A 12,889-nucleotide genomic window follows, 5' to 3' on the forward strand; every position below is an offset into this window, starting at 1 on the left:
CTTTTTACTAATATTTGTTTCCAAAGATTTTTTATAGATATTTACACAGAGTATTATATGTGCCTCTTGAATACTGTATTTGCTCTACACAGAAATAAGTCTGAATGATTCCTTTTTTTAATCTGAAAGAATTTAAAGAGCTGTGAAACTAATTGTTGTTTAGTCCCTAAGTTGTGTCCAACTCTTTGTGACCACATGGACTGTAGCCCACCAGGCTCCTCTGTCCATGGAATTCTCCAGGCAAGAATACTGGAGTGGGTTGTCAGTTCCTTCTCCAGGGGATCTTCCTGACCCAGGGACCTAATCTGTGTCTCCTGCACTGGCAGGTGGATTCTTTACCGTCTGAGCCACCAGGGAAGCCAATAATCAGTCTTGATCCTGAATAATTTGCTGTAAAACCTCAGGACGTCATGTTTTTATGAGCATAACAATGTTTAATGGTGGCTTTTTTAGGTGAATGCTTGAAAGTATTCAACATTAAATTCAATTTACATGTTTGCAAACACATTATTAGCAATTCTTAAATATTTCAACTCAACTAATTCAAAGCACAGAAGGCTTGTTCTCAAGTAACTCTTCTGAGGTGACGTGAAGACTGAAAGAAGCCTGTAACTCGAGTCCAGGTCTCCAACCAACAATCACCATATCACCACTGGTGAACTCATATGAGGGAACTTCAAGGTTGAGAGGTGCAGGCCCCTTCCTGATCCTGCCAGACGCATCATGGTGTGATCCATGGCAAGGGCAGTAATAATCACCAAAATCTCCTGCATTTGCAACGGGTACACAACCAAGATGCGTACAAACACCTATCAAGATAACCCACTCAGGTTTCTTTACTCGTTCTAAATCATGCTGTGGGTCCCTCAACTGGGACACTTCAACTGCAGCTTCCTGGTCAATTTCCTTTTTGGTTCGATGGCACACGAACAGGGGTTTGCCTCTCCACTGAAAGCCATGTTCTTCCCCTCTGGAATATCGGATAACTTGATTTCAATTTTCGACATGGCCAACACATCGGCAGAAGCACGCATGCTGGAAACAAACTGAGAGACGACATTCTTGGCAGCATATGCGACACCCACAGTAGCTGTTGCAGTTATCAAACAGGAAAAACCTTTCCGAGCCTCACTGCTCTCTTTCGAAGACTTTGTACTATCTAACACTTCAGGGCGACGATAGTCAGAGAAGTCAAGCACTTTGATGTCTGTATGGGAATAACGAACAGAAGCAGGGACATTGAGGCCCACGGAAGCGACCAAAGGCCGGCCCGAGGCCTGGCCTCTGAGCGACTCCCGGCACAGGATGGAGCGCTTCAAGTCCAGCACAGGCGACTCCGAGGTGGCCGGCACCTCGGCCTGTACCAGGGGCCACAGCACACCCGCCACCCCATGGGATGTGGCCAATAGGACGGGCGCAAATGGGCCCGAGCGGGCGGCGACCGATAGGAACTAGAAGAGAAATTCAAAATACTTACTCTATAGTTTCATTAAAAAGTAACATTATAGGATTTCTGGTTTCTAGAACTGCATAGAAGGAGCTGAGAACTTGCCATTCTGTCCTAACAACACACAAGAAGCTGAACAGACTGAAAAGTTAACAACTCCTCCAGGATCCACTGAAGAGGTGGGGACACCAGGCGACTCACTGCCCCAAGGTTGGAGAGACAGGCGAACAGAGACTTATTGGCGCAGAGACTCACAAACAGAAACCTCCTTGAGAGCCAGTGCTGGGGCAGAGGAACCTGAACACAGTTGGTGAGCTTCTGGAGGGTTCCCTGAGAGAGAAAAAGCTTCAGGGAAATCTAGGCATGGGCTGAGTACAGGATGAAGCTTGTGAGATTTACCTCCAGGAGCCTGACCAGGTTAATCCCACAGTAAACTTCTGGCAAAACTCACAGAGGAAGAATTGGCCCATCTGAAAAGGCTTATATCTATTAATACTAAAGAATCTGAATCATTAATCAGGAACCTTCCAAAACAGAAAACACGAGGCCTAGATGGGTTTCACTGGTGAATTATTTAAGGAAAAATTTATACCAATTCTTTACAATCCCTTTCAGAGTCTAGAAGCAGAGGCAACACTTCCTAACTCACTCTAAAGAGACATTATATATAAAAAAGAAAACTACAGACCATTATCTCTCATGCACATAAATGCAAAGATTCTCAAAAAAATCACAGATCACCTTAATCTAATCATTGACTGAGATACTTTAAGGCTGGGATTTATTTCTAACACACAGCTCTTGGAATTTCTAACTTAAGCATAGAGAGTTTACACGGACAATCCCCCAGCCCCGGTGAGCTATAAACATCTGTTTTTGTTTTTCTAGCTTCGGGTGTCCAACAAAAAGCTCTGCTCAGCTTCTCACTCACTTTCCCAGCATCAGCAGATGCCACTAAGGGGAAAAGTCAGCTGAAATGCCAGGCTCATCCCTGCCTCAATGGTACTCTCACACACTCAAATACATAGTCTTTTATATTTTGTCCAGTTTTCTTAATGTTTTTAATTGAAGTGTTACTACAAATGATCTATCCAATGTTACCAAAAGTGGAACTCCTCCAAAAACAAACTGTTTTGAAAATGCAGCTTTTAAAAAGAAAAGAATGTACCAAAGTAATTTCACATTTAAATTAGAAAGAAGAAAAACTATTATCAGCTTTCATATTTTTACAATTTCCAACTCTACTTGCCTCTAAACATTTATGAACATTATTTAGGAATAAAGTGTCATTTATCATGACCTAATGTTTTGAAAACATTTTGAACATGTTTTTTCTTGTATTCCTTTCTCCCCTCTTGGAAAATTACATCATTTTATGAAGACCTGAAGTTTACTGGAAGTCTGAGAGAAATAGTGTATCTGCCAACACTTACCATGAAAAATACGAAAATCAATATATGGATGAGAACCTCGTCTTTCTGATTCAAATCCTGCTCGACTCCTTACACGTACATCTCCTAAACAGAACCAGGGATAAAACGAAAGTTGAGACGGCTGTTATTCAGGAAGAAGCTCCCACACGCAATAGAGGTCTCAGTGGTATCATACTTATAAGGAATGGCCTACTAACAATATAAATGGGGTAGGTAGTTAAGAGCTGATTTATTTGAAGGGGTTTACAAATTTTCAGCACTGAGTTGTAAGGCTAGATGAACAGCTTACTTTTTTTTTTTTAACCTCCCCTACAGTAATTATAATCTCTATTTTAGAGTCACCTTCTGAAAGATGACTCAAGTATATGATAATCCAAACTCATATCTTATTACTCCCATGGAGTTAAAAAAATCCTGAGCAGGAAACTTAAAAAAGCCACAGTGAGAAGCAAATATTTACCAAGTGTCTACTCTGCCTAGCACTATACTATAGGCTATATGGGATATAAAGAAATAGAAAACATATTACCTATTCTTGAGCAGCTTACATTTTTTGAAAGGTATAGAAAATTAAAACATTAAATATTTCGCCTGAGACGTTTAATTTGATCAACCTCTTTTCTCACTGAGAATGGATATAGTCAAGATCTTCGGTTGTAAACTTTGTTGCTGATAAGCTCAGTATGTGACTCTTGTATCCATGTGACTCTTGGACCCACAGCAACATAACCACCGCAGTCTTGTGCCAGGTACTCTTTCTGCGCTTTGAAGACATCCTTTTATTTAATTCTCCAACCAACTCTGAGAGACAGGAATCTTTTTCTTTTTAATATTTATTTATTTGGCTGCAATAGGTCTCAGTTGCAGCATGTGGGATCTATTAATAATTCCCTGACCAGGGATCAAACCCCCTACACTGGGGGTACAGAGTCTTAGCCACTGGACCAGCAGGCAAGTCCCAAGAGACAGGAATCTTAACCCCCATTTTCAGATCCAGTAACTGAGATTTCTAGATGTTAAAGAGCACGCACAGGCCACAAAGCTGGTATAAAGCAGAGTTAAGATTTAAACCTAAGTCTGTGGACTCCAAAGGTAGGAACTTTCCCATTACACTTCCACAGCCTCCAAGTTCATAACCTTTAAGTCTTCAGTGCCTACACCTGCTTACAGTTCCACTTGCCTGGAACGCCTTCCTGCTTATGCTTCATTTCAAGGGGCCTGTCAGCCACTGTGAGTCTACCCTATAATGATTAATCACTTCTCTCATGTGGCAATGCCTTCACTCTGGATCAAATGTTTACTGAGCGCTCGCTGCATATCAGGAAATACAGCAGTGAGCAAAATACACAGAGTCCCTGTCTTCATGAAGTGCGTCCTTTCATGCAGTGAGACCAATAATAAAGCACATCAATAATGTCACTCTATGGAAGACGGTAACAGTAAAATGAAGAAAGGAAAGCAAGGAAAAATCAAAAGGGAGGGAGGTGAGGGTGGCTGATTGGGAAGCTAGTCATGATGCGGTCAGAGACCTCAGTGAAAAGAGAGTATCCGAGCAGGGACCTAAAGGCAAGGAAGCAGTGAGCCTCGTGGCCACCTGGGCAGAGAGGGTTCCAGACGTAAGGAAGAGAAAGCATGAATACCCTTGAGAGGGGAGCTTGCTTGGCATGTTCAGAATCAAGCAGAGAGGCCAGCATGGCTGGAGTGAGATGAGTGGGGTCAGAGAAGCAGTTGGGCTAGATCACGTTGGACCTTCATGGGCCATTATAATAGCTTTGTCTGTTACTCTAAGGTAGAAAACTACTGGAAGATTCAGAACAGAGGAGCGAGATGGATTTAACTTAGGTCTGAAAAGGTTTACTGGTTGTATAGACTAGAGAGTCAAGTAGAGACACACAGGTAGACGCAGGGAGGCCAGTTAAGGAATGAGTGCATTCATCAAGGCAACAGCTATGCCCTGCGGAGAAGTGATTATGGGAAGATGCTAGTCAAGGATAATAAAGTTTCGATTATGCACAGTAAGTTCTGGAGATCTTACGTACAACAATGGGACGACAGCTAACAATAAAAAACTGAGTAACTGTGGTTTAGGCTGGGATAATAACAGCATTGGCGTGGCGAAATTCTGGATGTACTCTGAAGGCATCAGTCAAGAGGATTTGCTGATGAAGTAGACATAGACTAAGTGAGAAACAAGTCAAGAATGATGCCGATTAACCTAGAATCTGTCATACAGAGTGAACTATGTCAGAAAGAAAAAAACAAATACTGAATGTTAACGCATATATATGGAATCTAGAAAAATGGTACTGAATAACATAGTCACAGGGCAGCAATAGAGATGCAGACATAGAGAATGGACTTGTGGACACAGTGCGGGAGGAGAGAGTGAAACACACAGAGAGGAGCACTGACGTATCTACACTACCCTGCGGGAAGCAGACAGCTGGGGGGAAGCTGCCGCACAGCACAGGGATCTCGGCTTGGCTCGGTGACGACCTGGAGGGCTGGGGGTGGGGCTGGGAGGAGGCTTGAGAGGGAGGGGTTATATGTACACTTATGGCTGAATCATGGATTGTACAGCAGAATCCAACACAACACCGTAAAGCAATTATTCTCCAATTAAAAATAAATTTAAAATGAAAAAATGAATGATGCCAAGGTTCCTGATCTGACAATACAAGATTCAAGTTCCTTTTTCCGAGATGGTGAAAGAATATCAAATGCACGGACTTGGGGAACACAAATATTTAAACAGATCTGTTAAATGTGAGGTGCCCATGGCACATCCAAGTGGAGATGTTCTACAGAGTGAAGAAGACAGGAGTCTAACCTATGTTTTAAAAAAAGCAGAATGTGGACATCTCTGCAGAGAGATGGAAATGGTAAGGAAGAAAAGGCTTCACATTCCTGGGGGAAATATGTGCTAGAGTAGAATGGAACTAGGCAGATGTGATACATGAGATAAATTAAGGAGGGGAAAAAAGGGAAGATGACACAAACGGGGCATTGGAGAACACGTGGGCTAATGAGGAGGAGGAGGAATTAGTGAAATGGGGGGGAAAAAAGCCACCCCAGAAGCAGGTGAAGAATAAGGATGACTCAATGTTGTAGAAATTGAGCAAGGAATTCTGAGCATGAGGAGAACAGTCAAGCCAGAAAAGACAGTAAGAAAAGATGAGTAAAGGTGCCCATTGGACTCTTTTTAAAATAGATTATTTACTGAAAAAATTTTGGCCACTCCATGTAGCATGTGGCATTTTAGCTACTGGACCAGGGATTGAACTTACATCCCCCCTGCACTGGCAATTTTAAGATGCATCCTGATGATTCTTAACAGAATCTTAACCACTATACCGCCAGGGAAGTCCCTGGACTCTTAATAGTACATTTTTAATATTATGAACTAAAGTACAAGGTATCAAGGAGTGCGTGGATGAAGGGAAAAAATCTGGCAAAGAGAGGGAGCGAGAAAGAAAACTATATACACACACACACACATCAAATTCATTTACCCTCTGGACTTGAGTAATACATTAAAGATTTAAGAACAGAGACTAGGAGAAGACACATGGCCTTCTCACCAGCCAAGTGAGAACAAACACATCCAGTGACAGGACTCGAGATCAGGTATTTTTCGTGGTCTCGTCTTTTTTCATGTTACCGTGGACATCTGTTTAATACTCAGCAACTCTGCAAATCTAAGACTTTTCATGAAGAATCATCAGGATGCATCTTAAAATTGTGTACTGGTAACAGAGTCTCAGTTATAAAGCTAGAGATTTCTTAATTACCCATAACTCTTAAGATGCCCCTCTTTTTCATATCACATTAATTTTGATTTCTAGATTCAACTTCAAAGTTACAGACATTTATGCTGCAACAGTGATGAAAAGCTTCCTAATGAAAGATATCTCAGTCCTGAATAACAATAGATAACAAAATTAACTTATACTAGTGCAAACTTGATTTTTTGATTTGTGGTGCTAGAGAAGACTCTTGGGAGTCCTTTGGACAGAAAGGACATCAAACCAGTCAATCCTAAAGGAAATCAATCCTGAATTAATATTTACTGGAAGGACTGATGCTGAACCTGAGGCTCCAATACTCTGGCCACCTTATGCAAAGAGCCGACTCACTGGAAAAGACCCTGATGCTGGGAAAGACTGAAGGCAGGAGAAGTGGGTGGGCGACAGAGGATGAGAGGGTTGGATAGCGTCACTGACTCAATGCATATGAATTTGAGAAACTCCAGGAGACAGTGAAGGACAGGGAAGCCTGCCATGCTGCAGTTCATAGGGTCGCAGAGTTGGACACAACTTAGCCACTGGATAACAAAATGCAAAATAAAGAATTCTTACCTAGCATACGAATGTACAGTGCAGTCTGATCCGAGCTGTCATAGGAGATAGCTCCACGCCTCTAGAAGAAAAAACACACATATTTTAATGCAGACAATTTAGTATGTGATATCGAGTTCAACATATATGTATTTGTTATTTTCTGTGATGCACTGTGCAAGAGAAGTTGGGATACACAAAATTAAATATGGCATTTGCCAGTCCTGCTGACACCTTTGTCTCAGACTTCCAGCGTCCAGAACGTCTCAATAAATTCTGACCTTGCCTCCCCACTCTTGAGTTTCTGTTGTTTAAGCCACCCCTCAGTGGCATATGTTAGAGTAGTCCAAGCAGACTAACAAATGTAGGTAAACCAGGGTAGGTAGTTTCAATCCTCTGTGTTCAGGCCAAAAGTGGAGGAAGAGTTTCATTTTTCAAGGTATATATTTTCTTTTTGGTATGTTCCCAATTTTGGCCCACTGTTTACAGTGTCTATTGCATATCTATTCATTGGATTTCATTCTCATGTAAGTAAGACATGAAAGCCACTCAGTCGTGTCTGACTTTTTGCAATCCCATGGACTATACAGTCCGTGGAATTTTCCAGGCCAGGATACTGGAGTGGGTAGCTTTTCCCTTCTCCAGGGGATCTTCCCAACCTAGGGATGGAAACCAGGTCTCCTGCATTGCAGGTGGATTCTTTTCCAGCTGAGCCAAAAGCGAAGCCCAAGAATACTGGAGTGGGTAGCCTATCCCTTCTCTAGCAGATCTTCCCAATCCAGGAATCAAACTGGGGTCTGCTGCATTGCAGGTGGATTCTTTACCAACTGAGCTATCAGGGAAGCCCATTAGTAAGATATACTCACAAGTAATATGTTTCAAAAATCTCTCAGTGAAGTATTCGCTTATCTTAATGCTTATTTTGTGTAAGTGTCTATCTTACTTGCATTTGTTGGGTACCGAATACATGTTCCTGGAATGCGAAGTCAAGTGAGCCTTAGGAAGCATCACTACGAACAAAGCTTAGAGGTGATGGAATTCCAGTTGAGCTATTTCAAATCCTAAAAGATGATGCCGTGAAAGTGCTGCACTCAATATGCCAGCAAATTTGGAAAACTCAGCAGTGGCCACAGGACTGGAAAAGGTCAATTTTCATTCCAATCTCAAAGAAAGGCAATGCCAAAGAATGCTCAAACTACCACACAATTGCACTCATCTCACACACTAGTAGAGTAATGCTCAAAATTCTCCAAGCCAGGCTTCAACAGTACGTGAACCATGAACTTCCAGATGTTCCAGCTGGTTTTAGAAAAGGCAGAGGAACCAGAGATCAAATTGCCAACATCCACTGGATCATCGAAAAAGCAAGAGAGTTCCAGAAAAACATCTACTTCTGCTTTACTGACTATGCCAATGCCTTTGACTGTGTGGACCACAACAAACTCTGGAAAATTCTGAAAGAGATGGGAATACCAGAACACCTGACCTGCCTCTTGAGAAATTTGTACGCAGGTCAGAAAGCAACAGTTAGAACTGGACATGGAACAACAGACTGGTCCCAAATAGGGAAAGGAGTATATCAAGGCTGTATACTGTCACCCTGCTTATTTAACTTATATGCAGAGTACATCATGAGAAACGCTGGGCTGGGTGAAGCACAAGCTGGAATCAAGACTGCCGGGAGAAAGATCAATAACCTCAGATATGCAGATGACACCACCCTTATGGCAGAAAGAGAAGAACTAAAGAGCCTCTTGATGAAACTGAAAGAGGAAAGTGAAAAAGCTGGCTTAAAACTCAACATTCAGAAAACTAAGATAATGACATCTGGTCCCATCACTTCTCGGCAAATAGATGGGGAGATAGTGGAAACAGTGGCTGACTTTATTTTGGGGGGCTCCAAAATCACTGCAGATGGTGACTGCAGCCATGAAATTAAAAGACGCTTGCTCCTTGGAAGGAAGTTATGACCAACCTAGACAGCATACTAAAAAGCAGAGACATTACTTTGCCAACAAAGGTCCGTCTAGTCAAAGCTATGGTTTTTCCAGTAGTCATGTATGGGTTTGAGAGTTGGACTATAAGGAAAGGTGAGCACTAAAGAATTGATGCTTTTGAACTGTGGTGTTGGAGAAGACTCTTGAGGGTCCCTTGGACTGCAAGGAGATCCAACCAGTCCATCCTAAAGGAAATCAGTCCTGAATATTCACTGGAAGGATTGATGCTGAAGCTTAAACTCCAATACTCTGGCCACCAGATGCAAAGAACTGACTAATTTCAAAAGACCCTGATGCTGGGAAAGATTGAAGGCGGGAGGAGAAGGGAACAACAGAGGATGAGATGGCTGGATGGCATCACTGACTCAATGGACGTGAGTTTGGGTGGACTCCAGGAGTTGGCAGTGGATAGGGAGGCCTGGTGAGCTGCAGTCCATGGGGTGGCAAAGAGTCAGTCATGACTGAGTGACTGAACTGAACTGAAATACATGTTCAACTTTATTTTCCATTCAAAAAAATACGGCATTTGCTCTTGAAATCTATAGCTGTGACACAGACAAATACAATGTGATTAAGCATTACCATCAAAGTGGATAGGCAGATGGAAATTTAATGTCAAGAGATCATACAAGCCCAGCTGAGGACAGAGCTTCTGCAGAGGTAGCCAGAACTGACAGAGAGACATGGTTCAATGACCTCACTATTCTCTTCAACTAAACACGAATGAATAAGAAAATGAGAATCATCAGACATGTGAACCAACCCTTTAGCTAGAAATCAATGAAACAATATGAAAAACCAAATGGCCCAGAAGCTAGCAAGACATAAGAGAATTTAAAAAGTTAATGAGTGTACTCAAAGAAATGTGAGAAGACGCTGCATCTATTACACCAAAAAAATGGAGTGCCATTGAAAGAGCACAGATTTAAAAATACATTTTGAGCTTAAAAATAAACCGATATAAAAAGCAACATTATTCCTAACAGCCCCCGAGTGGAAACAATCCAAATATCCACCAACTGATGAACGTATAAACAAACTGTGGTACAGCCATACAATATATCATTCGGTGTTACTCAGCTGCAGAAATGACTGAAGTTCTGATGCATGCTACATCACAGATGAACCTTGAAAACAATGTCGAGTGAAAGGAGCTCGTCATGAGGGACCGCAGAGCCTATGGCTGCATTTACGTGAAATATCCCAAATAGGCAAATCCACAGAATTAGAAATAGACTGGTGGCTGCCAAGAGTTGGGAGCGGTGATGGGAAATGGAAGTGAATGCTAATGGGTACAGAGCTTCAATCTGCAATGATGAGAACGTTCTCAAAGTAACCATGCTATGCTATACTAAGTCACTTCAGTCGTGTCCGACTCTGTGCGACCCCATAGACGGCAGCCCACCAGGCTCCCCCACCCCTGGGATTCTCCAGGCAAGAATACTGGAGTGGGCTGCCATTTCCTTCTCCAATGCATGAAAGTGAAAAGTGAAAGTGAAGTCGCTCAGTCGTGTCCAACTCCTAGCGACCCCATGGACTGCAGCCTACCAGGCTCCTCCGTCCATGGGATTTTCCAGGCAAGAGTACTGGAGTGGGGTGCCAACCATGGTAATGACTAAACAACTCTGTGAAAACACTGAAAATCATGGAAATGGGAATTGTATACTTTAAATGGGTGAATTGGATGGTATGTGAATTATACATCAATAAAGTTATTATAAAAACAGCCAGTATTGCAAATATTTTAAATATAATTACAAAAAGGAAAAAAAAAAAAAACCTTTGTAAGCGCTGAAACACCCTCAGCAAGTTCTGCCAACTCCACTTCCACGCTGTCTCCCTTCCTCAAGCTCCTTGTTCTGTCTCAGACAACAGCATTTCTCACCTGGGCTCCTTGATGGGCAGCTGCCTGGCTTTCCTGCTACATCCCTCGACCTTCAGACCCTTCACACACAAGAAGCAAGAGTGAACTTGCTCCCAGCTACTGCTCAAAGTCCTCTAATGGCCCCCGAATACTTGGAATGGAGTCCACAGATCAAGCTCTCCATGACCTGCCAAGCCCTCAGTTCTACCACAACTCTCTCTTTACCAGAGAGACCCAGCCACCCTGGCCTGCCTGCATCCCCCCAAGCACACCAAACACACAGCTGTGCTACGTGCTGTTCTGTACAGGACCACGGCAGCACCATTTCCTTCCTCTCTCTCAGGTTCCAGATGAAACGTCATCTCTTCAGAGAGCCATCCCCATCCCCATCCACCAAACCCACGGTCACCTGAGAGAACCTCACTACTCCTGAAGGTAGAGGTCCTCCCAACCTTCACCCGCCGTGCAGCACTTGGCCGACCTATTCTCGTTTACTTGTTCCAAAACAAAAGCGCCACAAGAGCTGGAACCCTGTCTGACTTACTCACCGCTGTCTCCTTGGCCTCTAAAACTACTATTATTTAGTAGAGGCTAAATAAATACCTGGTAAATCGATGACTGAGTGCATTTATTGTAAATAAGTTAGTGAATAATTTTTTACAGATTAAGTTGATGAATAAATTTGATGAGCAAATTGATGAATAACAACTGAGATGAACACAAATTAAACATCTAGAAGATAAAAGTAACCAAGCCTCCTCCTAGAATCTAATCTCTGCGGGGGCAGGGACTTGTATCCCCGGATATAGAATAAACCCCAACATTTAGAATAGTGCCTAGCACACTGAAAGAAATCAATAATATTAGCTGAATAAACAGGCAAGCAAATTCTTAATAGAGAATCTAGAATCAAATCCAATAATATCCAGTAATTTTATTTATGCTAAAGGATTTAAAAATCTGTGGGGAAAATATTAATTATATAATTTGCTATTTGGAAAAACATAAAGCTGTATTATTTCCTATCTACTCCAAAATAAATTACAGATGGAACAAAAATGTTAATGTAAAAAAAAAAGCATGAAAGTATTAAAGGAAAACATGACTGGATTTTAAAAAATTTGAAATAACAAGGACCTATAATGAATCACTTTGCTGTACATCTGAAATAAACACTGTAAATAACTACACGTCAATAAAATTTTTTTTAATTTAAATAATGACATTAAAAAATCTTAAATAGGGAAGACCTAGTTGTTCTATAAAGTCCAGAAGTCATGAAAAATAAATCAATTTGGCCACAAAAAGTTAAATTATGCATGGCAAAACATATCATAAATAGGCAAAAGACAAACCCCACATCACGAAAATTAAGTTGAAGAGTTATGACAAAGGGCTAATTTTTCCCTGCTAATCTAAAAATAAAAGGGAAAAAAAAAAGGCCCACAAATCAGTTAGCAAATAATGAATAACAGTGTATAAAAACAGGTAGGACATAAATATACTACTCAAGGAAGAGAAATAATAAACACAAGAAAAGATGCTTGACTTCAATAATGAAAGAAATACATGTTAAGGAAATGAGATGGTATTTTTACATATTAGATTAATGATATTCTGTCCTCACTAAACTGGCATGAAATTTACAGCTCTTTAACATATACCTAAAAATCTCAAGGAAAAATAACCATGCTTTTTACTATTATTATAAAGAAATTTTATTGCATTTAAAACCCTCATGGATTTAGCATGCAAAGTATTTGTCACTCAGCAGTGTCCGACTTCTTGCGACCCCATAGACACACCGGGCT

General features: G+C 41.5%; 2 protein-coding genes across 3 annotated transcripts in view; both read right to left on the reverse strand.

Moving 5' to 3' along the window:
• The window catches only part of PDE7A (phosphodiesterase 7A), a 106,013-nt gene that overhangs the window by 38,194 nt on the left and 54,930 nt on the right, over positions 1-12,889 (reverse strand). For both annotated transcript variants that reach the window (XM_027561080.1, XM_027561081.1), the window contains exons 2-3: positions 7,239-7,299; positions 2,881-2,964 (exon numbers count right to left, since the gene is read on the reverse strand). In XM_027561080.1, coding sequence (XP_027416881.1) covers positions 2,881-2,964; positions 7,239-7,299 — 145 coding nt within the window. The remainder of the gene's footprint in view (positions 1-2,880; positions 2,965-7,238; positions 7,300-12,889) is intronic.
• On the reverse strand, positions 414-1,917 carry LOC113904030 (cytochrome b-c1 complex subunit Rieske, mitochondrial). Its single transcript, XM_027560656.1, is given in 4 exon segments — positions 414-950; positions 953-1,451; positions 1,649-1,777; positions 1,876-1,917. Coding segments are annotated over 4 exon segments (1,077 nt in total). The 3' UTR covers positions 414-543.

Source organism: Bos indicus x Bos taurus, chromosome 14 (assembly GCF_003369695.1).
Source record: "Bos indicus x Bos taurus breed Angus x Brahman F1 hybrid chromosome 14, Bos_hybrid_MaternalHap_v2.0, whole genome shotgun sequence".
Taxonomy (NCBI): Eukaryota; Metazoa; Chordata; class Mammalia; order Artiodactyla; family Bovidae; genus Bos; species Bos indicus x Bos taurus.